General features: G+C 33.9%; 2 protein-coding genes across 4 annotated transcripts in view; both read right to left on the reverse strand.

Moving 5' to 3' along the window:
* The window catches only part of LOC128556859 (uncharacterized), a 28,832-nt gene extending 3,687 nt beyond the window's left edge, over positions 1 to 25,145 (reverse strand). The window contains exon 1 of the mRNA XM_053542667.1: positions 24,777 to 25,145. Coding sequence (XP_053398642.1) covers positions 24,777 to 24,843 — 67 coding nt within the window. The 5' untranslated portion in view covers positions 24,844 to 25,145. The remainder of the gene's footprint in view (positions 1 to 24,776) is intronic.
* The window catches only part of LOC123556442 (uncharacterized), a 468,205-nt gene that overhangs the window by 266,741 nt on the left and 174,712 nt on the right, over positions 1 to 26,752 (reverse strand). The gene's annotated exons all lie outside the window — the stretch shown is intronic.

Here is a 26,752-nt window from a genome sequence, read left to right on the forward strand (position 1 = left end):
AAGTTTAATATAGAAAGGGTCACAACTTTGGCCTCTAAGTGTTCACAATGCAAATGTCGACGGATGACGAACGACCGAAGACGTCAGAATATGATAACTCACAAGAACATTCTTACCAATTCACATGAGTTTCAAATTACAATGTGACCTCTAGAATGTAAACATTGAATTAGCCTAGTGACCTAGCTTTTGACCCCACATGACCAATGACCCAGTTTTGAACTAGGAATCATTAAGATAAATATTCTGACTAAGTTTCACGAAGATAGGGTCATAAATGTGGCCTCTAGAGGTTTTCCTTTGATTTGATCAGGTGACCTAGTTTTTGACCCCAGATCATCAAGATACAAACTTGACTTAAAGGTCATCAAGACAAATATTCTCACCAAGTGTCACGAAGATAGGATCGAAATTGTGGCATCTAGAGTGTTAACAAGCGTTTCATTTGATTTGATCGAATTACCTAATTTTTGACCCCACATGACCCAGATCCTAACTTGAACGAACGGTCATCAGGATAAACATTCTTATTAGTTTCAAACTTAAAACCTGGTCACCAGTGTGTTATAAAAAATTTCCTTTGATCTGACCTAGTGACCTAGTTTATGACCCACATGACCCAGTTTCAAACTTAAGATCATCGAGATAAATATTTTGACCTGGTTTCATGAAGTTAGGTTAATAAATGCAGCCTCTATAGTGTGAACAAGCGTTTCCTTTGATTTGACCGGGTACCCTAGTTTTTGTCCCCAAATGACCAAGATTCCAACATAAACTAGAGGCTATCAAGACAAATTTTTGACCATTTCTCATGGGTTTCAAACTGTTAGTGTGTTAGAGTGTTAGATCGCTAACAAAAATTTCGCTTGATCTGGCCTACTGACCTAAGTTTTGACCCAACTTGACCCAGTTTCAAACTTGGTCTAGACATCATTAAGATAATCATTTTGACCAAGTTTCATAAAGATTTGATAACAACCGTGATCTCTAGAATACTAACAAGCTTTTCCTTTAATTTGACAGGTTGACCACTGGCACCAGATCAGAAAGAAAATGCCTCCGTACCTGTTACACCCTACCCCTAGGTATTCTATAAGAACCATGGTCATGAACGGGAAAGTGCACTAACCCGTTTCAATCGTACATTTCTCAACTTAAACGCGCAGTTGGATGAATGGCTACCTAGTATATTGAACAAGCGAAAATTTATCTTCCATCGTGCACCAGTCACATTGTCTCAATATTCCATATTGCTGAGATTATCAACATATTTTATGCTTTCGTCAACGTTACTGAAAAAACTTGCTTGACCTTCCCTAATGAACATCCGGTCTAGAGGTCACGGCAGTGTGCACATGTTTGGCGAAACGTAAACAAACAAAAACAGAATTTAAAAATTCACAATTTTACACTAAAACTCGAAATGATGAAATTCATCTTGTATATGATCTTTAATTTGAAATCGTACATTGGTCTGCATATATTCTGTTTATTTTATTCATTTTGCACATTTATGCTGCATTTTCACATTTAAGCGAACACGTGTAGTAAAATGACGATTGACATACATTTTCACAAGAGCCAATCTGAATGGTTTTGTAATCTAGAACGGAACTTCATCAGGGAAGTTCAAGCAAGTTAATTGTGTAACGTTGAAATAACTATATACTACGCGTTGTTTTTCTAAGATAAGATGTATTGAAAAAATGTGACCGGTACACAATGGAAGATAAATTACCACTTGTTTGATATCCATAGTACACATTTACCGCACTGCGTGTTTTAGGTATGAAATACGCGATTCAAACGGGTTAGTATAGTTTCCAGTTCACGACCATGGTTCTTATAGAATACCTAGGGGTAGGGTATAACAGGTACGGAGGCATTTTCTTTCTGATCTGGTGCCAGTGAGGTTGACCTAGTTTTTGTTAATTCCACATGGCACAGATTAGAATATAACCTATAGGACATCAAGACAAACATTCTGACTAATTCTCGTGAGTTTTCAAACTTAAACTGTGGACATGGATATTACAAGACGACTTCCGTAAACCAGCTTATGACCTAGTTTTAGACTACGTACCCAGTTCAAACTTAAATTAAAAATCATCAAGATACCTTTCGCCAAGTTTTTTTTGTTTACCCGTTGACCTATTTTCCAAAATGCTTGCCCCAAATTTCAAACTTCCCTAAAATTTTACAAGAAAAACATTTGCCCAATCTCATATTTTAAAAACTTAGACTGTAGCCCATAGGTGTCCAAAATTTCCTTCGTTTGGCCCTACTGATCTATTTATTGACCCCACATAATCCATTTTTTCAAATTTCACCCGAGTCATTAAGACAAATATTCGACCAAGTTTCGTAAAGTTTGTATCCAACTGGCCTTAAAGTTTTAACAAGGCAAAGTTTAGGACGACGCACGGCGGACGACCCGGCGCCGGAAAGCCCGGGTCACAAACTCCCCTTTGAGCTTTGGCGAAAAGCACTAGATCAGGTGTGATTTTAAAAGTGTAAGGTTTTCTATTTTCTAAATGAATAAAAAATTTTTAAAAAAACCCCAAAAGGTATACCAGTCTTGTTTTCCTTTTAAAATTTTTTATCCATAGCGGTGAATTCAGTTACATGTAGAGGTTAGAAACTGAAAAACAATCACTCGCCTTTGTATTTTATGATATTCCCCTATCATCACATTAATAAAATTTTACACCCCCTAGGTTGCAATATTTTAAAAAATTTTTTTTGGGAACCTTCAGCAAACAAACAAACGGTGCAAACACTGTTTTTGGACGCGTAAGACCACTTTATTTTTTACAAATTGTTCTTTGGGGGGGCACGGGACACTTCAATTTTGCATCACCCAAAACCCCGTAAAGTTACCTAACTCAACAGAACTTTTCAAGGAAAAAAAAATCACCACAAAAACATGGGTTGACCGGCTCTTTTTTCCACCTTTTTTTCCAAAATTCACATGGTATGAAGAATACTCTTAATGGCCACAAACAGGCAAAACGGCACTATCAAAAGCCCATTTATGCAATTCTGCTTTTCATTCTGTCAAATTGTAATGTCCACATTTCAATCTATCTTTTTAAATCTGCCATTTATTGCGGGTTTTTTTCACTCAAATATTCACTCCCCAAAATTCCCCAAAAACAAGGAAAAATTTTTTTTTCCCGTAACCTTTTCCGTTTTGGGAAACCAAAGGGCAAAAAACGTGGTTTTGTGCAGTAAAGTAGAAATTTTTGGTAGTTTTTTAAAAATGAGCAGAATTTAAAGATATCTCCCCTTTACAGATATAATAAAAATATTAATATAAGGGGTATTGAGTTTACGGATTTAAAACTCAAATCCGAATGCAAAACTAAACCACTGTGTAAAAACCCCACAGCTTTTTTGAACATGCAAACTATTCTTTTCCATCAATTTGGAAAAAAAAGTTTTAATGACTTGAAGCAATTTTTAATGTGATGAAAAAAAAAGTAAAACTATTGTTAAAAATAGCTGGAATATTGTTGATTTTCCCCTTTTTATTTGAAAACATTTTTTACTCCCTTCTAAACGTTTTTTTTATTTTTATTGGGAACTTGCGCAAACATAGTCAAAATTGTACCAACAGAATTTTCATGTACCCCCATTTGGAGAGAGAAAAAAAAAAAATCCAAAATTTGAACATCCCTTTATAAAATTAAGGCAAACAGGCCCTTTTTCATAATGGGGAAACATTTGGCACAAAAACAATGGAGTCGCTCATGCGGATACAAATAGCCCCTTTTTTTTTGCTTGTAAGCTTTTTCCTTACTTTCTTTGCTTTCTTTGAAAAATCCATAAAGATCTATGTTGACAGTAGGTAGTATTTTCATAATGAAAAAACAACTGACATTTTTTAAGGAAAAGATCATACCCAACACAAATTTGGGGTCATTTTTAGTGTTTTCCCCCAGTTTGTGTGTTTTGACTGAAAATATTTTTCTTGCACAAACAGCCCCCCAATTTTTCTTGGATTTTTTTTTCAGCACTGACAATTTTATCAAGAAAATGTTATTTACGGACTTTTTAAAAGGGGCCCGGGTGTGTGCTGGGCCCATTGGAAATGGCTTTTCTATAAAAAAGAAGAGCAGCTTTTTAGTGTTTTGTACCTTTTAGCAATTTGGGGAACGAACACTACGGAAAAAAAACGTTTGAAAAACAAAACCCCTTTTTGCTAAACGACTAAAATTATTTACAATTTTAAAATTTTTTATCAATAATTGATTAAATTTGAACAGATACCGACATTGTAAAAGGAAAGATGGCTTCTTTAAAAACCAAATTTAGTATAGAAAATAAAGAAAAAAAATTAAAAACCCCACTCTATCGGGGTTGCAATCAAAAACGACAAAAAGAAAAAAAAAAAATCTAAAAACTCATTTTGTTTCAAACTTTAAAAAAATATAATCTGAATTTTTTCCAGTCTTTTATTCGTTATGCACCCTTGTCACTACGTTTTACAAATTGAATTGAGAATGTATTTTTGGGGTTTGGGGAAATAAAGTTTTAAATAATTTCCTACAATATCTAACTTTACCGTTAACGTTATGTCTTATAACTTTATCTTTTATAATGAAACAATAATTTGATTTTACCTTACCAGCATTTTCTAAAAGGGAAATTTCACTTTGGAAATTCCTTTTTTCAAGGGGTTTTTTATGAGATAGAGAACATGCAGGCTGATCTTGGTCTGCACGGTCGTAAATGAAAAAACCCTTCCCCGGTCAGTCTCGTTAAATCCTTTTGTCAATTCATAACCTTACGACGTTTATGAAAAACTTTCCATTTTTTTTAAGGGGGTTTTTTAAAATGCCCCATACTGACTTTAATTTTTTTATTATAACTAGTACTGTTTGTAAATAAAACCAAATTACGTTTTATTTCGTTATTAAATTAAATGAAAATGTTTTCCCTTTTTCGAAAAGTGTTTCCTGAAACCAAAATATGGAAGTTAAAAGTCAAACCCAAGAATTTTTTCCATAACGTTTTTTTTTAAAAAAAATTAAAAAATTTAATTACTTTTCAAAAAGGTTCACGGAACAATGTCCCTTAGAAAGTCCGTTTTGAATGAATATGGCCATCAAGATGGCGTGTATATGCTGAAAAAGTAAAAAAAAAGGGGCTATCAAACGACAATAAATAAATTTTTTATAATTGTATGATTCATATAAAAAACAGTATATAGGTGCCCCCTGAACATGTTATTACACCAAAAATAAATTTTGGAATCACTAAATAAATCATTGTTTAAGTTATTCAAAATTTATAGTGAACGATTGTTCTATCCGGCTCTTTTTTTCTGGCCCCTCATTTAAATCCCCACTTCCAGATTGGTTTAAAATTTTCAAATATAAACCGTTTTCAGAAACACTTGTAGAAGAAATTGAAAGTGCACATACTACACACTGTAATAAAGACAACAGGGGAAGGATTGAAACTTCACACATGTACGCATTTCAGTAATTCTTGTATTAAGTTGTATCTTAATACGCTTTTCACGTCATACTTCATCCCTTATGATTTCCCAAAAATTTTATTTGATTTTTATAAAATATTCCCCTTTTTAATTTTTAAATTCATTCAATTGACATAGCTTTTGAATAGCCCCTTTGCTGTCCCCCGACAGATTTGTACTCAACCTTAGAACTAGTAATTTCTTTACAAAAGGGTTTAATTGCTTTCACTCAATTTTTTTTTTAAAAAAATTCAAAAACCCTCTTTTAATAAAAACTATTTTCCCCAAAAAAAACAAAAGGGGAAAAATGCATTTGAAATGATTCTAGTTTTTTGCTAAAAAATTTCTCTCCAATCTTTTTGGGCGGTAAGTTTTCGATAATTTTTTTTTGAGTTTTTTTTTCTGTTCCCCCTTGTATTAGAACCCTTTTTCTATCATTTTACTGCCCCCATTTAGATTTTTTAAACCATTCAATCATTTCTCAAATTTCTATATCATAACATTCCTTATTTTTTGAGATTCTGTACATTTTGTTCTTGCTGTCGTCTGCTATGACGGGTCATTTTTGCTCATTTTCGCTCCATACTTTTCTGATGCAATAAATGATTTTTGTTTTAAAAATTTAAGGGATTTAATTTTCCAAAAGAAATTGTCTACCTTTGTAGTATCACCTTAAATTCCCATTTGGTTGGGTTCATGTTTGGGGGATGGGTTTGCAGGGTGGACCGGTAATCAATGTTTTAGCGTTAAAAAACGTTTAGGGATAGAAAAAAATAATTTTTTGGGTTACAGGGCAAGGGAAGGTGTTGACATTCGCAGACAAAACACTATTTGTTTGAGAAAGGGCCGTCATCCGCCCTTTTAACCTTTTTGCGTAATTTTTTTCCGTGAAAAACCCGACGAAAGCAAGATTTCCCCAAAAACTTACTCTCACAAAAAAAATAAATTATTCAAAACCAGGGTCATTAATATCTATAAGGCCCCTTAAAAAACATATTTTGTTTATTATTTTTATCATTTAGTTAAACAATGTTAAAAAATCTTTATTCGAAAAAACGTAATAAATTTCCCCAAAAACATTTTAAGGAACCCTGTATAAAGTTTTTCTTTTTCTTTTCGAAAATTGATAAATATTTTTTGAAAAATTTTGAATCCCTTTTTTAAAGTTTCTTAACACGAAGGGAAATGTCTGTGTCATTCTAAAACGATTTTTTTAAAATGTAACTAATTTTCATTTTTCCCTTAAAATGCTTTCATGATCCCTTATGATTACCAAAAAACAACATTTTAAAACAAGGAAATTTTAAATTTTTTTAACGCTCTTTTTTTATTTTTTTTTTTTTCATGGGCTTTTGTAGAGCCCAAATATTTATTTCAGTGAAAATCTTGTTTTTTGTGTTGCAGTTTGAAAAAAGGCTTTTGATACCTGTACTCAACAAGTTGTTGAGTATTTGTGAAATTAAAATTTAAGGCCCTTTTTTTAAAAATTTTAATTTTCCTGATTTTGTAGCTATAAAAGCATTTCTCATATTTCACTTTTTTCTATTTGTTTGGGTGGGGTTTTTTTTCCCATGTACCCTACATTAAGGGCCCTTTTTTTACTAGATTGGTTTATTGCCGTCCCAGGGATTTTCCCCCTTTGTTTTTTTTTCTGTTGTCTGTTTGGTTGTTTTTTTGCGTGCATGCCTGTTTCCGTGCGTGTGTTTGTGTTTTCTTTCGGCATGTTCGTTTTTGCGCTTCTATGGTTTGTGATGTGGGGAGACCTTTTTTTTAGCGCGGCTTTCCCTTTAAAAATTCTTCCCCTTGAACATCACCACCCCGTACCCCCCTTACCCTTTGTGTATTTTGCATATAAAAAAATGTATTTGGTATTGTTTTTTATCAAACATCATGTCGTATATCGTCCACATTGTTTTTTTCGAGTATATTTTGCGATGCTTCTCTCAACGGTATGCGATGCTCTATTTTACCGGAAATCATTTAATCTGTTCATTCTGCATTTTTAACAAAATTTTTTTTACCCGGAAATTGAATTAGTCTATATCAAAATATACAAAGGGTAAGGGGGAGATACAGGGGGGTTTGTTTGCTACTTAACTTCAGCCGCAAACACTGCCATATCCCCCAATACACCCTATACTTTCTTATTTTAGGAAAACGTTTCACAAAAACTTGGGATTTTTAAACTTTTTTATGTTTTCGCAAATGTAAAATAAATTTAGCAGTAAGTCAAACGATCGTACTGAAAAAAACGAAATGAAAAAACATTGCAAAAGTGTCTACGTTAAACCATATTTAAATGGTATGCAAATTTCATGGGGATATTTGTAAACAAAAAATAAAAAATACAACTTAATTTAATATGGAATTTCCCCGTGATTGCGCGCCCTAGTTATGTAATCTAAAGTATATTTAGATTACAAAGGTTATTAAACATTGTACAAGATATTAGTTTTCAGTTTTAAACACTTTTCTTTTGACAAAAAATTTTAGACCCATGTGGTATATAAACATCATATGGGGGACAGTGACTTTTTAAAATAAAGCGATAAGTTTTTACGGGGTAACACAACATATTAACCAATTTTTACCCCTTTAAAATTTGCATATTTTATTAATTCCTAAAGCACATTTTTCCTATTAAATTTTTTCTCTGGTTTATGTTATCAAATTTTATGTTCAACAAACACAGAAAATATTTTAAAAAATAGAATAGAAAAAAAGTAAAAAAATCATCATTCAAAAAAACATATTCGTTGCATTAAGGTTTTTTGCAAAATATCGACATTGGGCCGGGCCACAGGCTTTAGTTTTCTTGCTTGTTTTTCCCTTCCATAAACTATTTTTTTTTTCCTCAGGTAACAATCAATTGAAACATGCCGATAAAAAAGAAAAGAATTTGGTTTATTTCACTGATTAAGTTCATTGTGACGAAATAAAAGGTTTTTCACACTTAAAAACAGGCTATGAAACTAAACGCAGTATTTTGTATATTTTCAGAAAACACTCCAGAAAAACAACCCACAAAAAAAAGTCCAAACTTTCGCCTGATGTTCGAGAAACCCCAAATTTTGTAATCAAAATAATTTTTTAGTCCCGTTATTCAACATATTAAATATCTACAAGAAAAAACCTATATTAATGCTTATTAACACGAGCTTAAGGTTCAATAAAGAAAATTTTTAGGCTAAAATTACAAATTATTTTAATTTTTTATCATAATTTCGTATTAAAATTTTAAGGGGTGTATTCTGTCAACCATTTAGAGCGTGGGTTTATCAGTTCATATTTGTGTCTAAATTGCCCATGACCTTAAGACGGAGGTCGTTTAAAATAATTTTCATAGCAACTGTAAATTAGAAAAGGGCCCGCTTTTTAAAATTTCAAAAAGCAACCAAATTTACGCAAATCGAAAGATAGAAAGGACCTTTTCACTTCGTTTTCCTTCAAATTTTTCAAAATAAAAAGTGAAAAAAACCTACTCAAAAAGGGTTTTAAATTTTGAAAACAAGCAAGTTACACACTTTGAAGCAGCACGTCGGTGTTGTGGTTTAAAACGGTTTCAGTGTATGCGCAGCTTTCTGGACCAAAAACAACTAAAGCTTTTTATATGGTTCTTCAGGCCTGCGAAAATCATGCTTTAGTTTTAAAAAGTATCTTCCGGGAAAAACACTTACATGTTCACATGTAAGTGTTTTGACTTATTGACATGATATTACATGATGCTTAAAAACTTAAACTTTTTTAAAATGGTTTGCGAGAATATACAACGTTTTTGAAAATCCTTCAACATCGTTTGTGAGGAAAAGAAACATAAGGGCAAACTGGGCAATTTAAAGTCCCGGGTAAAGCAAGCGGGGAGACAACATTCCCATTTTCCCCTTGTTTTCTAGTTTTTCACTTTTTTATTTCACTTTAGAACAAATGAAAAAAATTAACAAAAAATTACTACCCTTTTTTAAAACTTTCCTGGGCCTTTTTGAAAAATTCAAGACCTGGCCACGGTTTTTAGCTATAAGGGAAAAAACATGCCCTTCTTTAGCGGGTGACATGGGGGTTTTATTTCTTTGAAGAGAATTTTCAAAGTACGCTAAACTTCCACATGGTGGGCTAAACGTGGGCCCTTTTTAAGACGCATTGAATAGTTTCCATGTTTCAGAAATAGGGGTTGAATCAAATTAATCAGTTTCGTTTCTATTTCAACTAATTTTAAGTGCATTTCCTTCCAAAGGGCTTTGGGCACAAAAGATCAAATATTTACTGTCGGGGAAAAAGCTCAAATAATTTTTGAGACACATAATGGTGATACTTTTCATTATGAAAGATCAGGATGGGTAGTCAGGGGACAGAGCAGCGTTGCAAAGTAGGGAAAAACAAATAAGCGTATGGAAAAAATTACAGACATTGCTTCAAAAAACTAACAAGTACATATAAATCTGCCAAATAGATTTAGAAAAGGGGGGGAAGTGGTAAGAGGTAAAAAGGGGAGGGGGTAAGTTTTAAGGGAAAGTAAACACGGAAAAATAACAAAGGGAAGCCACTTCCTTAACCACCACAAAACGTAATAGCGCAGCATTTAATACCAAAAATAAAAACACAAGCACACCCAAAAAAACAACAAAAAAACAGAAAGTAAGATAAAAAACACAGAGGACCCGTTTAGACTTACAAGCACCAAAAGCACCCCCTTTAAACAGGGGAAAAAAAAATGTACCCCCTTTGGATCCGGGAGCCAAAATAAAGGAAGCCACGAACACTAACCAAATAAAGGGGGGGGGGATGCAAAAAGGGGCGAAAAGCAAGGGGGGAAAGGGGGGGGCCGAAAAAAGGGGGTGAGGAGGGGGAAAAAACCACTTACAAAAACGGGCAAATAAGCAACAGACAAACAAAACAGAAGAGAAAAAGGGTTTAAAAATAGGACACCGCCTTGGAAGGCATAACCCAATAAAGGTAATGGGGGCTTCGCGTTTTGGGGGATGCCCAAACCCGCACTTAGCCATTATCAAACCTTGACAACACAATGTAAATAAAATCCCCGCTGGAATGGCCAACTTACCAAAAAAACCCAAAATTTAAATAAAACAAAAATTAAGGTATATCAAAGGGATATTACACCAATGTCTCAACGATTTTCCGAATCGGGCCCGAACCCAATTTTAAGGAAACTTTGAATTTATTTCTCCTTTTTCCCCCAAACGCGATATTATTGTGAAGCGTGGTCGAGTACCGGGAAAATCATCATTAAAAGGGCATGAGCCTAAAAACCCTTTAAATTTTGTATGTTCAGGGGTTCCCCATTTGAAAATATTGCTCGTATTTGTGGATATAAAACCAAAATTTTTAAAGTATATTTCACCCCAAAAAAAAAAGGGTTTCAATAATATTCTACACTTTACAATAAGGTATTTTTAGGGTATATAGGTTTTAAGCCTTTGGTTGCTGTTAAGGCTTTTTTTGGGTTGCTGCCCAGTAACTACAAAAGGGTGGGCCCGATCGTTCTAGAACAGATTTTAACAGTTCCAACTAATGTATTTTCAATTTAAGAATAACAACAACGTAAGGTTTATTATTTAGCAGGAGACATTTAAACAAAAGAACCTTTAAAACAAGAGCTTTTTAATTAAAGACTAAAAAAAAAGCTGAAAATTACTTCATCATATGGACGACAGCTTACGAAAATATCAACTTAACAATTTGCTAAATTTAATAAAAGATGAAGTTTATGATTTTTTATAAAAAAAATCTGAAGTATTTAATACTCGTTTAATTTTCGAAAATAATTTTTTTTTCAATGACATTTCGATGCTTCGGGGTTTTGCACTTATAGACCAATTTTGGGGCCGGGGTTGCAACTGTTAAATCATTTTTATGCTTACATATCATGTTAAAAACAAATGTCTCTTCTTATTTATTTTTTTTATCTTTTTTAAAAAACCGTCGTTATTGTTTAATAAATCACTTTCAACTTTGCACAATGAAAAGTTGGAAAAAATTTTCCACACACAAGATATCTACCATGGATTGTCTTAAACCCTTTTGGAAAAGAGAAAAGGGAATCGTTTATTTTGCAATAAAATATTGTTTGTCGTTTACCGGCTTTGACAATTAAAACACGGGTTCCCAAAAACCGTGCATTTTCCAAAATAACGATAAGGAAAAAGTCGAAATTTTCCCCGACAGACAATGATTTCCTTTTTGGGAAAGACGATTTTGCAGTGATTTTTAACATTTTACAATCTAGATTTTCCAGACAAGGGGTTTCCCAAAATGGTTAATTTTACTAAAACATTGGAAAAAATGGGGCTAAAATACCAGTTTATTTTTTCTTTTATAAACAATTTTTTTTTTGTTTTTTCTTCACCCAACTTCCTTTCAACTTGTTTTTATATGGGATTAATTGGGAAAATTTTATTGTGCAGAAGTTTTCGTTAATGAAGAAAAACCCCAAACCCCCGGTTAATAGAACGAATGGTTGTCCCTTTTCCTTGAATTTTTTTCTCTGAGCCAACATGGCAATTTCATCCATACTTAGAACAAGATAAATCCTTTTTTTGCTTGCGAATTCTTCAAAAACCAAAATAAAGGGGGCCAAAATGGCCCTAGGGCGTCACCGAGAAACATATCTAACATTTTTAAAACTTTCCCCGATACCCCCTTTTGAACTTTGGGCCCAGAACAAGGGAACATTCTGACAAAAGATGAAAAAGGGGAAAAGCAGCCCTTATTCTTTCACAAATTTTTCCTTTAATTGACCAGGGGACCTAGTTTTGACCAAAATGACCCATTTTCAAAACTGACCTTGGTTATCCCAAACAACATTTGACCCAAAATTTTGAAGTCCCTTGAAAAAAGCAGCCCCCATGCATACACAAGATTTTCTTTTTTTTGACCTGGTGACCAGTTTTTGACCAAAAATGGCCGTATCGAACTTTTACTTTTATTCTCAAGGGAACATTCGACAAAAAATTTTATGAGATCTTGAAAAAACGCCTCTATCGCATACTCAAGGGGGGTTTTTTTGATTTGACCCAGTGACCAGTTTTTTTCCCCTGATAAACCATTTTGAGCAGGCCAAATTTCCCAAGGGAATCATTCGCGATCTTGAAAAAAAACAGCCCCTATCGCAACACAAGTTTTTCTTTGATTTTACCTAATGAACTAGTTTTTGATCCCAGATGACCCATATTCGAACTCCTTCTGGATTTCTTCAAGGCCATCATTCTGACTAATTTTATGAATATCCAGTGTAAAATGCAGCCCCAATTGCATACACAAGGTTTTTCTTTAATTTGATCGGGTGACATAGTTTTTAACCCCAGATGACCCATTTTCGAACTAGCTTTTTTCAAGGTAATCATTCTGATCAAAATTTATGAAGATCAATTTAAAAATACAGCCTCTATCGCATACACAAAGGTTTTCTTTGATTTGACCTAATGACCTAGTTTTTTACCCCAGATGACCCATTTTCGAATTTAGCCTACATTTCATCAAGGTTATCATTCTGACAAATTCATGAAGATCAATTGAAAAATACAGTCTCTATCGCATACACAATGTTTTCTCTGATTTGACCTAGTGACCTAGTTTTTGACCCCAGATAATCAATTTTTGAATTTGGCTTAGATTTTATCAAGATAATCATTCTGACAAAATTTCATGAAGATCATTTGAAAAAATACAGCCCCTATCGCATACACAAGGTTTATCTTTGATTTGACCTAATGAACTAGTTTTTGATCCCAGATGACCCATATTCGAACTCCTTCTGGATTTCATCAAGGCAATCATTCTGGTTAAATTTTATGAATATCCAGTGTAAAATGCAGCCCCTATTGCATACACAAGGTTTTTCTTTATTTTGACCGGGTGACATAGTTTTTAAATCCAGATGACCCATTTTCAAAGTTTGCCTAGCTTTCATCAAGATTATCATTCTGATCAAAATTTATGATGATTAATTGAAAAATATAGCCTCTATCGCATACACAATGGTTTTCTTTGATTTGAGATAGTGACCTAGTTTTTGACCAAAGATAATCCGTTTTCGAACTTGCCTAGATTTTTTCAAGCTAATCATTATGACAAAATTTCATGAAGATCAGTTGAAAAATACAGCCTCTATCGCATACACAAGCTAAATGTTGCATCCAGAAAGACCACAGACAGACAACAGACAGACGACGGACGACGGACGCCGGACATCAAGCGATAACAAAAACTCAAGTTACAGCTTTATTATGGTAGCGCATGCCTTTACACAATCATAAATTACAGCAAGGAGTCATCTTACACATAGTAAGTCACAAAAAATAACAAAAGATAACCATGGATGAACAGCTACACTGCGCATGTCTGTTTACATATAAACAACAACATTTACAAACCAAACATTCTCAACTGAGTTGGCACTGGTTTCTTGTACTCAGTCATTAGAAGCTGTCAAATTTAATTTAATTTAATTTTTAGATCTGGTGCTATATGGCCTTTATATTTTATGAATATCTTTCTTAAGTACAATATGGGTTGATACTAGTTAGTATTTTGCTTTCATTAATTTAACAAAGTGCGTTTTCGTCATGAAAAGAAAATGTGTATGGTAAAATATTTCTTAATACCACAGCTGCTATTTAAAGCAAACTAATATAAGACAGCAACTTAATGCGGCATTACAGATACCATAAATGATATAATTTCATTAACACACTGGTTATTCGGGTAACTACTCGTGTGAGCGATACCGCCCTTGTGTGATTTATGTACATGTTGGAAAACAGGAAATTCACACCTTTAACAGGTTATTATTCCGTATCTAACTGAAGATTTGAAAAGTTTTAGTATTGAATGTGTAAGATCATACCTTAACTATATCCATGTCAAATATCTATCTAATATAATCTGAATAACTGTGAAAAATAAAATACGTTTTTGCTGCGAAAATGAAGATATTTTAAGGCGATGGTATATATTTTCACGACTGATGGTATTATTTCGGATTATATGAGGAAATTTTGGTTAGGAAAATGAAAAGCAGTCATTCTTTGTGTTAGCCGTTACTTTCATTTCACAAAAACTGGAATCACAGTAAAATTAGATTGATTTTTTCGAAGACAGTGTGTAGAAAAACAGATACCTCTGACGATGTACCATGGTACCATCCTCGTTGTTTCTGTCAATCGAGCGGATACCGTCCTCGTTATTGAAATGAGCATTACATTGAGGCAGACCCATTTTCTAATTTAGCGAAATCACGATGGTGAAGCTAAACATCACGGTGGTGAAGCGAAAAATTTCGAGAGAAAAAAAAACTCCATTTCGTGCTTTGTCATTTTGATCTCGCGCTTCGGGTATCGCCTTCCCATGACAGAGAAGCGTGAAAGACGAAGTGCGAGATCACAACGGCGAAGTGCGAAACTATAAAAATTTCAGGCTTTAACATTAGCATTGGGCAGATTTCGTACCAACAATATTGAATCATAAAACGTATTTAAACGTAGCGGGATTGTTGATATATAGAGAATATTCGGTTACTGTCTTTCTTAAGTTTATCCACCGAGTTGGAGAAAGGTTTATCCACCCGAGGCTTGCCGAAATATTCAATTTATCCTGCAGTCAATAAAATCTGTGTATAACATATATTTAATTTAAAAAATGTTGTTGTTTTTTCTATACAAAAAATAATCCAGAATTTCAATCACTTGTGAATTCCTACGCCCTTCAAGTTCAACCCCCTTGTCTGCTTGATCCAGTTACACACGATTCCTTACAATAAAACATTATTTCATGCCTCATACTTTGCCTTCTGAAGTTCTGTGTATTATAAATCATCGGTGCTAACAGGGCATTCGCGTACAAAACAAGCAGAATGGTTTTGATTCGGATAAAATACAGCCGAAAACCACGCTTGAGATGAATTCAAATGCCCGCAGTCTTAAATTTACTCCAGGTTCGTACAAGACAATGTGAGATAATGAAATTCCTTCCTCCATGAATGGTTTAGATCCAATAATTACAACAACTCAAATGGTGAATCGCGGCCAGAAATTTGTAGAAAACCGTCATTTGTGCAGGAAAGAAGCGTTTACCATAATGTCCAGTACTGGACAGGTATAGTGACCATGCACGGACACAGCCAATTTTCTCAGAGGGGATCGGATCCCCTGCTCCCCCCCCCCCCCCCACACACACACTGGAAATTTTGAAATTTAGCACTTCATTTTTTGCATTCTGGGACAGTTTTATGGACTAACCTGTTAAATTTGGAAAAATGATAAAATCAAGCTTTCTTGAAGGTAAAATTCTTAGTTTCTTTTAGATAAATAATATGAATTATGTCGGGGTCGTATGTAGCAGCAGCCGCATATACTTTACATGCAGTCCTAATGTTGCCTTTTTCGAAAAACATTTTCTTTCCTTCTTGTTCCAGAGGGGGTCCGGACCCCCGGTCCCCCCCCCCCCCCCCCCTCCCCTTCTGGATCCGCGCATGGTGACATATCATGCTTTCTGTTTATACAGGTAAACTTGTGTTTGGTTAAATTTCAACAGAGCACAATTGTCTGAACAGTGTACAAACTCATTACTGTTTTTTCAGGCAAGGGTGGAAAAAAAGTGGTAGTCAATGAAAGCAGTAACAGTTTTATTAAAAAAAATAAACAATGAGATAAACATTTCCAACATCTTTGGACGGTTCAAAAATCCCATGTTAAACATACGATAAAGCCCGAAACGCGTGAAAATGTTCCGAATGTAAATCGGGTGAAGTACGCGCTCTTTGTATAAAATTAGATTGTGCGTCTAGATTGATTAAACTGGGCGAGTCTACTTACTTATTACTTGAGGATGAAAAAAAACGTGTTTTTTAAATGTTGCTCTTAAACAAGGGTGGCGGTTGAACTACTAAAAGTACAACAACAGTTAATTCACAACAAATCGTACGGTATGTTTTATAATCAGTAGAAGCTAGTCGTATTTACGCTTATGAGACCTGTTTCACCCATAAGTAAAGAATTCACAGGTCCATCATGAAATATTTTCCCCAGCGCGTATATACTTGTCCTATTCAAAATGATCATCGGCCGCGATCAATAAACGACTGCTTAAATCTGGTTATCTGTGTAAATTTCTAACTAAAAGAAATTTATGACAGCTGAGTGCGCAGCAAAATACGGCAGATAAAGTTTATTATATCTCGAACAGAAATCGTGATGAAAATACGGTACTGGTTTACTAGTAAATCGATAGATAAATATGTATTCTTTCGACTGCAATAGGTGTCAAGTTGCATATTACGTGCACCGTAATAAAAAGCCGCCGAGAACACCGCCCATTAAAATTTCGTACCAGCAGACTTTTGTACCTTTAGTTGATTTGGAGGCTAGAAGGGTGTAATATTGCATTGCATGTGTTTAATTGACCGAAACAAGTGCCTTTGGCATTGACGGTAAAAAGCTCACGTTTACACGGCAGGCAGATATCGGCCTGATAAATGCATAGTGGTAGGATAAAATATTATCTAAACGACATCTAAAACCAAGTATTACACTGAAATCTTGTTTTGATGATTTTTAAAAATGTTGTTTAAGGTCTTTCGAAATATAATACATATAATTTAGTTACGTAATACGCATTGAAAATATTAAATCACCAATTATATAGAAAGAGCATATTTATCTCACTGTGAATTGGTTGTCAAATACTGTAATATCGTATGACTTGTACCGGTGTCAATAGCGTAAGATTTTAAAACTAGGTGTAATGAATGGATTTCTATTGAATTTTATTTTCTATGGAATAACAGTTGATAATTTCATACACTTAAGTACAATTATAACATATATCTATGATATCAAAGGCTGAGCGTGAAGCTATTATATCTTATTTTTTTTATTTATAACCATTACAATAGTTTCGCGCTCAGCTCAAGATAAAGTAAATATTACGCGAGACAAATTACGTCTGCAGTGTTATACAAAAAGTCATTTTCAAAAGCTTTTAGCCTTGAAAATGTAATTTTTTCCGATTTCTCAACCAACATTTTATTAATTGTTAACACTGTATTAAAATTTTGTTATAGAAATTTCCTCCTAGACAGCGTATGATTGTAATATTTCACATGGTCAGGATTATTACAAAATAAGTAATCAGATAGTAGGATTACGAGATAAATTGCAAAACTGTACCTAAATTGTTAAAAAACTACAAAGACAATTGGTGAATTTCGATGCACGTTAAATCAACTAATCATATAAATCAGTTTGCTATACAAATAATGTCTATAAGAAACAGGTCCGCTTTATTTTTATTACAAACTCAGGTTATAACGAAAACGCACTTGCTTGTCCCGATGAGTTCGCTAAAACCGGAGTTTACTGTACTTCAAACACAATATGAAGTAAGCAATGATAGTGTACGAAGCCATCTCCGTTGCATGACACTAGCCAATTAAATGTGTATGGATGCCAGATTTTCTGCGTATTTGCGTAAAGGTAGCTACGCGCTTGATTAAGATAGGTAAAGAGGACATGAAGTTTAGTAGGTTTGCAGGTTTGTCGAACAATTCAAGCATCGAGGAATTTGCTTATCATCAAAATGTTGAAAATCAGAGCTAAAAGGATGGGAAATGAAACCAAAAAAAAAAAAAAGAAAACGACGAGAAATTTTGGTGAACTGGGTCCACCCTAACTTTTGTACATCATTTCAAAGTTATTACAGCTCGTCTGATACTTAACTAAACTTTAACAAAATATCATCTTACCTGTCTGTTGCTAATTCTGTATTGCAAATGGTGATTATGAATCTAAGGGGAGTAAGTTAAAGTATAAACAAACCAATCTGCTCTTATATTGTGCATTTGTAGATTACAGGAAAGCGTTTGATTCTGTCGATCGTATGTGTTTATGGAATGAATTGCTGCAGCATAACATTGATGACAAAGTCTTTGAGGCTAAATATGCAATATATGATAAAGCCAAATTTTGTGTAAAGAGTAGCCAAGGTCTATCACATTTCTTCATTATAGCTCAAGTGGTGTATGACAAGGTGAAAATTTAGCACCGGTCTTATTTTCTGTTTTCTTGAATGATTCAGTCTCACGTATGCCTAATTTTTTTCAGGACTAGTGGAATTATCAAACAATGTAAAGGACCTGCTAAATGATGATATTTCAGAAATGTTTTCAAGTTATTTTTGTTACTTTATGCAGACGATACAATGTTATTTGGAGAATCTGAAAATGATTTACAAACTGCACTAAATGTTATGTCAGAATATTGTTATATTTGGAAACTTACAGTTTATTCCAATAAAACTAAGATTGTTATTTGTTCACTTGTAAAAAATGCGAAATAAGCCTACCTTTTATTATAATAATGCGGCATTTGAAGTAGTAGATGACTTCAGTTATCTAGGAATTTAACTTAACAACAATGGTTACTTCAATAAAACTAAAATATATTTGGTTGACCAAGCTAGAAAAAATATGTATGCTCTGTTGAAAAAAATGTAGGAAGTTGCAGCTTAGTATTGATTTACAATTACGTTTATTTGAGTCTGTGGTTCAACCAATATGGATCAGAGGTAGGGGATGTGGTGATGTTAGCATTGTTAAAAGTTTTCAGCTTAATTTTTTTTTAAAAATGGTACTGAAGTTTTAAAAAGTCAACACCTAATGTCATGTTGTGTTGTTGTTGTATTTTTGGCGAGCTTGGTGTATTACCAATAGATGTAATAATTAGAAATAGAATATTGAACTACTGGTGTACAATTATTAATGGTAAACAAAAAATAGATAAACTATATACTTTAAAGGTTCATGTAGAGACTCCATCAGAAAATGTAAATTATTGTTCTTGGATTTCATATGTAAAAGAACTTTTAGAGCAACTTGGATTTGCTGAGTACTGGTTGAATCAATCTGTAGGAACAATTTGTTACAAGTTGAAAAAGGGATATTTTTTAATATTGAGCTCAATAACAGGACTTGTTATCTGTGTGATAATATATCTTTAGGTGATGAATTTCATTACATTATAGAAAGTCCGTACTTAAATTTAGACAGAGTAAAATATATACCAAATGACTTTCAACAGTCAAATGTAATGTCATTTCAACGTTTATTTCATAGTAATAATAGTACTCTTCTTTTTAAGTTAGCATTGTTTGTACAGAAATACTTCAATTTTTTGGGAGGAATAGGTTTTTGTCACTGGCAGATATTTGCTGGCCAGTTAAAACAATGTTTTCAAACTTGGTTAATTCTAAATGTACACCGTCTTTTATCTATTAGCTTACAAATTATTTGTATCAGATCTATTATGACCGTAAAACTACTGTTTTATTTTATGTAGGCCCTTTAAGTGTTTGTTTTGTTAAATTTGTTGTTATTATAATATTGATGCCCGTATGGGTCCAGTAATAAATAAAATCTTGAAATCTTGAATCTTACAGACTTCCTCCCTTGATGTACATTTAACGTTTACAACCGCTGTGAGGAGTGTGTGAACAAACATAAAAAGAGATTGGATCTGATAACCAGACTTCCATATCTGCTTCTTTTTCTTCAGTTAGTCACCTGTAAGACACTTATACAGTAGTGTATATTGTATGCACTTGTAAATAAATTGTATAATTAGCACGAACTTAATGGAGGGTGCACCTATAATTACAAGATACGATAAAAGGCAGATTTTTGAAGCCGCAGCCTCTCCCTATACGAATACATGCCCAGAGAGAGGGTCCGATTTCCCTTTCAGGAACATAAGCACTTTTGCACGGTGCGACGACAAGTTTGGTCGCTTTCATAATGAGACTGAAGGAGAAAAAGAAAAAACTCCAAGTAGGCAAGATGATAGAATGTGTAGAATAGAGGGTGGGCGTGAGGGAAGATTTGATATTGGTGAAATACTGCTAACTCACTTCTTTACATTTTTAAAGTTAACATTCTAATCAAATAGATCTACTAAAGGTCGGGTTTCACATTTCCAGTTCTTATTTCCAGATCCTCAAAGCGATTACCTTTAATTGCGTTCATTTAAGTGTACCGTATTGCGGAAGTAATCGCTGCGGGGAGTTTTATAAATGTTCATTGACATAACGAGGACGGAACCCATGTGCAAACGGGTAGGTATCATTGTCATCCATCTTCAGAGGTACCATCAAAAACAGCAACAGGATGCCTTTTCATATAATTGAAATTTTATCAACAAAAATAACTTGCAGGTACACGATCCATTCGTTTTGTAGTTGTGTATGCATAGTTTTACCAAGGAGAGTGCCAAATTCAGTTATCTCAACTTCGAACAAAGAAAAATACGTCTCAAAACGTCAAACTACATGAATTTCGTTACATTTCTTCAAATTTTGTAGTCATATCAATATTATTGAGGACTGATATTTTCACCAGTGCGAATTAATGCATTTCCTCGGACGATTCTGTCTTTAAAATGTTCAACATGCTTAAATATGTGTCATACGTTGGTATTGTTTTTATATACCCTATACAACCTACATGTATATAAATCACACGAGGGCGGTATCGCTCACTCGAGTAGGTACCCGAATAACCAGTGTGATTAACGTTATATTATTGTAACACTGTCGGTACATAGTGAAGCTAATGCCGTTTAAGTACAATATGGTGATAAAATGTATTTTAAGATAACTGGGTCACATACAAGTTTTTTTTGTCCTGTTGCTATCTGTGATACAATAAAAATTTTCATGTTGAAAGCAGGAAAGTTCTTAACCACGCGAAAACTATTTTCAAGCTAGCACTGAAGCGGTGACATAAGTTATCGACATATCGTATGGTACCTATTTCAAACTTGTTATTATATGGAATGTTGTCGTTGATATTTTAAAAAATATGTCAAATATTAAGCGAAAATGTAAATGCAAGTACAATATATTAGCAATTCGCGATACAACGTTCTGAGCTTTTTTTTGTATGAGAACAGGATGACATTTTATGACGAATAAGGCTTGGAAAGTAAAATACAGAAAGGTATCCACTTGACTGCGTTGCGTTTCAACCCACTCAGAAATAAGTTGTTAATTAAATTTTGTTTTTTTTTGTTGTTGTTTTTTTTTTGTTGTTTTTTTTTTTGGCGATTTCAAAGACATAAACATGAATAAATCTATGAAAATACGCATAGTTTGTCTTAAGAAGTATCCCTTTGAATACGAATTGGTTCAATAATTATTTAATCCCCCCACCCCCCTCAAAAAAAGATGGATATGATACAATAACAACAATCTCCTTTCTTATGTTTACAGGTAAACTCAAAGTACATATTTCGTTTTAAAATCCATTTCAACTTTTACATTGTACATGTTGACAATATTGTCAATTATTTTCCAAAACGTTTATGGGTAAACTCAAAATACATATTGTACTTACAAAATCCTTTTCAACTTTTACATGGCACATTTAGTTTGACCTTGACCATAATAATTATTAGAACAGAACTACTTTCTATTCTTTATTTAGAACAGGAACTACTTTTGGAAAACCCATTTTATCAAGAGCGTAGCTTGATTAAAAATTTTAAGTCTCTCCCCCTCCAGAGAACAACTTATTTTCTTGCTCCATTATGGAACATATAATTTCTTTCTAAATATGAAATTTATATCTATCTTGTTTCGGAACCACTGTCAGTATATTAACCTTTAGCCTGCTGACGGCACATGATTCTGCCTTTGCGACCAGTGTAGAACAAGATCATGGTCTGCACTGCTCGCTAGTTTTCAGCAAACACCCCTTCGAATAATAAATGGTATTGCCCAAATTGAATGATGGACCAGTCCATATTAGAAATTTAGCAGGGTAAAGATTAAAGAGAATATGCTTTGTTTTATGCCCTTGCTGTACAAATGTATATGTAAATGTACCTGGGTTGAAATAAAAGAATAGCTGAGTTGAGTTGAGTTCGACTTACAAAGTCTGTTGAGATCAAGTTATCTGTAATAAAGTTTATTCTTTCTTCATACTGACACTGATATTTTCTAAGAAAACCATTTTCTCTCTAGGCTCAGAGTCAGAGGTTAGAGATATTGTATTTTTTTTTCAGAAAGTGCTATCAAAGAGGATTGATTTTATGGCCAAGTGCTTTACATTTAATGACTCTAACGACTGATGCCAGTCTAGAGTTGAGTTTACAGAAGTGTTTGAACAACGGCACACGAAACGGACATATTTGCGCTTGGATTTAATTCAGTACACAACGGATAGAAATTCCCTTAAATTATACTTACAGGACAAAAATATTGTCCATATTTCTCTACTTGCCTAAAAGTCACCACTGAAACAACGTTTAAAGTACCTGATCTGATAACACTATGATCAGTGTGATTTTTCTGTCATTTGACAGTTAAAGGCGTTCATCACAATATTTTGTGCACAGCTCAATCGTGCATCAAGCAATATCCACTGTAAAGTTCAGAATTCGCCGCCGAAAGTGCATAATTGTCGGTTATGCAGCGTACTCGCGCAGAATATATCGTATGTACTGACAATATAGGTCGTGCATCCATATTTTACCTTTAAAAGTGATGGTGTTTTATTGGAGGAGTAGTTGTAAGAAGTGCTCGAATCGAATGCATTGTGGACAGCCAACTTGAAAGTAAACTATTTCGTCCAGTAATGATGCAGCCGACTCCAAGTCAAATAAAATTCCAGAAAATCTTAACGTAGATATATCTCCTTCAAGTTCAAATGTGACTTCCTAAAAATGTTGTTATACTTTTTGTGCCCCATTCCGCATTTCACGTAGTAAGACCAGAGTTATGGCCCTTGATTGTCAAATTGTACCTAAAGGGTCTAAACATTTGTGTCGCATGTACCTCAAAATTATATGCGCCAAGAGTCATGAAACCACACAAGAATTAAATTCAGCATGCGAAGTTGTGCACCAGTGCTTTTATTTGAGGTTTCACTCAATAAAAACAGATTTATGCTCCTTGAAGTGGTCAAATATATACGTAAATGGGATTTGAAAGCTTGTGTAGCACGTATCTCAAAAAGTATTTGACCTAGAGACATGCAACCTTTAAGGAGCATTATTCCGCAAATGAGTAAGAATACTGGTTAAGGAACTGATAATAACATTGTGCAATTTGTTTTGTAAGAAAAAAAATGTTCATAATTTTTAGGTGGGTGGGGTAATGAAAAAATACTTTTGTGGGTGGAGTGAATATTTTTTAATTTTTCTTGAAAACAAGCACGGTTTGATATTATTATTTTTTTTTTTTTTAGATTTTTTTGTCTTAGTTCTAGCTTACATAATATAAAATTTGGAAAAATTCTGTCCGCTAGATTTTTCATATCATTAAGAAATACTTCGTGTTTTCTCAGTTTCAGATACTTTCGACATCTGTTAAGAGTAATTATTCTTAGTTAATATATCTACATGTTGACATTTTATGCATAGTTATAGTGGTGTTATTAATTCGGATGCATAAAAAGTAACATCAGAGTGAAGCTTCGAACAAATAATTGTTTGCAGTAGTTTTATTATGACATGTATGTACTGTTTCTTCAGACAAAAATACTGATTTGGTTTTCTTAAAAAACTTTGAATATTGAAAATAGAAGCACGGGTACCTATTATTTTTATTTTTTATTTTAACTTGTCATACATCAATCTATAAATATGCAAAGTTACAAAAAATTCTGTCCGCTAGAAATAATTGTGAAAAACATCTTTAAATATCCGGTTTCGGTGTTTCGTACTCTGAATGTCAAGTTAAATAACTACGATATACATGAAAAAAGAGAGTAGGTGTTACACATGCAAGTCACGAGCAGGATGTATAAACGTATCTATTTCCTATCTTGAAAATTGTATATTGTAGGGAACTTTTTCAACCACAAATGACTTCCGTCCCCCATACCCCTCTCCCTCCTCCGCGCACGTACAGCACAATGACAAGTACGAGTCATTATAATGACTGAACTGTTACTTTGTGGTGAAAAATTAATTAGGAATTATGAAATGAGCTGCACCACGAGAAAACCAAAATAGTGCGTTTGCGACCAGCATGGATCAAGACAAGCAGCCATACTGTTCGCCTTTTGCAATTAGAGAAACCGTTAGCGAACAGCATGGATCCTGACCAGGCAAAGTTCTGCGCGGATGCGCAGGCTGATCTGGATCAATGCTGGTCGCAAACGCACTATGTTGGTTTTCTCATGGCGCGGCTAAAATAGTATCACGCGTTAAAAGCTAAAATGAATTCTGCTACTAAATTAATTTGGCACAATACTACATACTATAGATAGATATGTAAATCTTACCAGCGAACACGGTTTGAGTCAATCTAATTCCTGTGAACAGAACAGCAAGTATGATTCTTTTGTCCATAATAACAGCGCTAACATTACATAGAATTGTATAAAATACACCAAATTTACAGGATACGAAAAGGAAGGAAGAACTTGAATGGCGTGATAACTATATTATTAATAGTTAAATTTTACATGTTTGCCACACTAACATCCGTACAATTTTGACACTAAAACTTCCTTGATTATACGCCATATATGCGCAGTCACTAAATGACTTAATACGTTATCAATGATTATCACTCTAGTTGTTATATTACAAATTCATTCCAGTAACAATTTGCAACAGCTTTTACTTCATGTTTATTTTCACGTTAACATGAGATATGTGATTAATGTGAATTATAGACGATGAACTGCGAACAAATTTTACTAAAGTATCTGTTCTGTTCTGTTCTGTTCCATTAAATCATCTGTAGAATGCCACCTTATCTTTCCATTTTAACACGGAAGTTACAATCTTTACAAGTATTTGCATTTTGGGAAATGTGACAATATATGATATTAATATATAAAATTTGTTTTCGCTCGATTACAGTAAAAACTTCAAACGTATTCAACAACTGTCAAGTCCACTTTGTGTAAGAACCAGTACTGGTGAAGAGATGTGGTCGTGACCGCAGTGGGGCTCTAACTCACGAACCACGGGTTTAAGCGACTACCGCCTTAACCACTGGACCACTGCATCTCTTTAAATATGGTATTTATGGCATAACTACAAATTAAAAGCGGAACTAAAATTCAAGGTTTATACATTTACATCCTTTTGTTCGTGATATATCATTTCATACAAACTTCAATTTATCTCAGAAATAATTCATTGATTTAGCTTATAAATGTTCTTATGCCTATTATTTAGAGGATAATACACAACAGAGCTGTACCGGGAGGTGATAATCCAGGGTTTTAGCCCGAGGGCCATTATTAATTCTGTAAAGTCATATGTGTTCTTTTCCGACACGTTTATAGCAGCATCCAAGTGCTAATGACTTAACGTCCGCTCGCCCGCGCACTGATAATGACGACGTTTTATGTGTCCATTCGTTTCAAGCGCACGTGTTCATCGGGCGGATTATGATTAAGAGTTTTCGGCCCGGGCCGATTATCATTGCGTAAAATCAATAACCTGCTGAAAACACATTCATTTTTGTTACTATATATAGTTACATATGTATTAAGAGACATTTCTATGTCCAATACCACTGTTTATTCAGTATATGGATGGTATTTAAGTAATGGTTACTGACCGAGTAGGAGGTATTCCTGAATGTGAAAAACCTGCGCACGTGAAAAACGTTAAAACCGAGAGCGCGTAGCGCTCAAGGTGTTTACCTTTTTCACGTGCGCAGGCTTTCCATATTCAGGAATACTGAACTAAGAGGTCAGTAACCGACTTACACAACTTTCGATGAGCATGAAGCCAACAAAATCTTTCTGACACAGAATATGTACTGTACAGGTAAATTGGTATAGCTAATTATTGCATACTTTTAGGACTATGCCATTTTGAAATGTATGAATCAGGTGGGTCGGGAACATGATACTATTTCTGAGGAATTTCAAAGTTACTGGAAAAAAAACAAATTTTATTCCAACGTAACAATACGTTAAAAACTCTTACTTCAATATAAAGACCAAAGTTGGAAATCGCGTCACAATTTTTGGTACAAGAACTCTATGTCATCAAGCATAAATGCGAAAACCTCTGTAGGACCACATTCGTAAAAGACCGCATTTGTAACAGATTTCGTAAATATGCGATCGCATTCGTAACAGGTAAGATGTGTTACGAGTGTGTTTGTCCAACATTTGGGTTGACATGAGAAGCACATATGTATCATGTTGAGTTTTTTACTGCAAATATTCAATCAGTTGGTTGTCATCGCAACATCAATAATCGACTGCCATAAGCACCATCACAAATGAGC

Source organism: Mercenaria mercenaria, chromosome 5 (assembly GCF_021730395.1).
Source record: "Mercenaria mercenaria strain notata chromosome 5, MADL_Memer_1, whole genome shotgun sequence".
NCBI classification, from domain to species: Eukaryota; Metazoa; Mollusca; class Bivalvia; order Venerida; family Veneridae; genus Mercenaria; species Mercenaria mercenaria.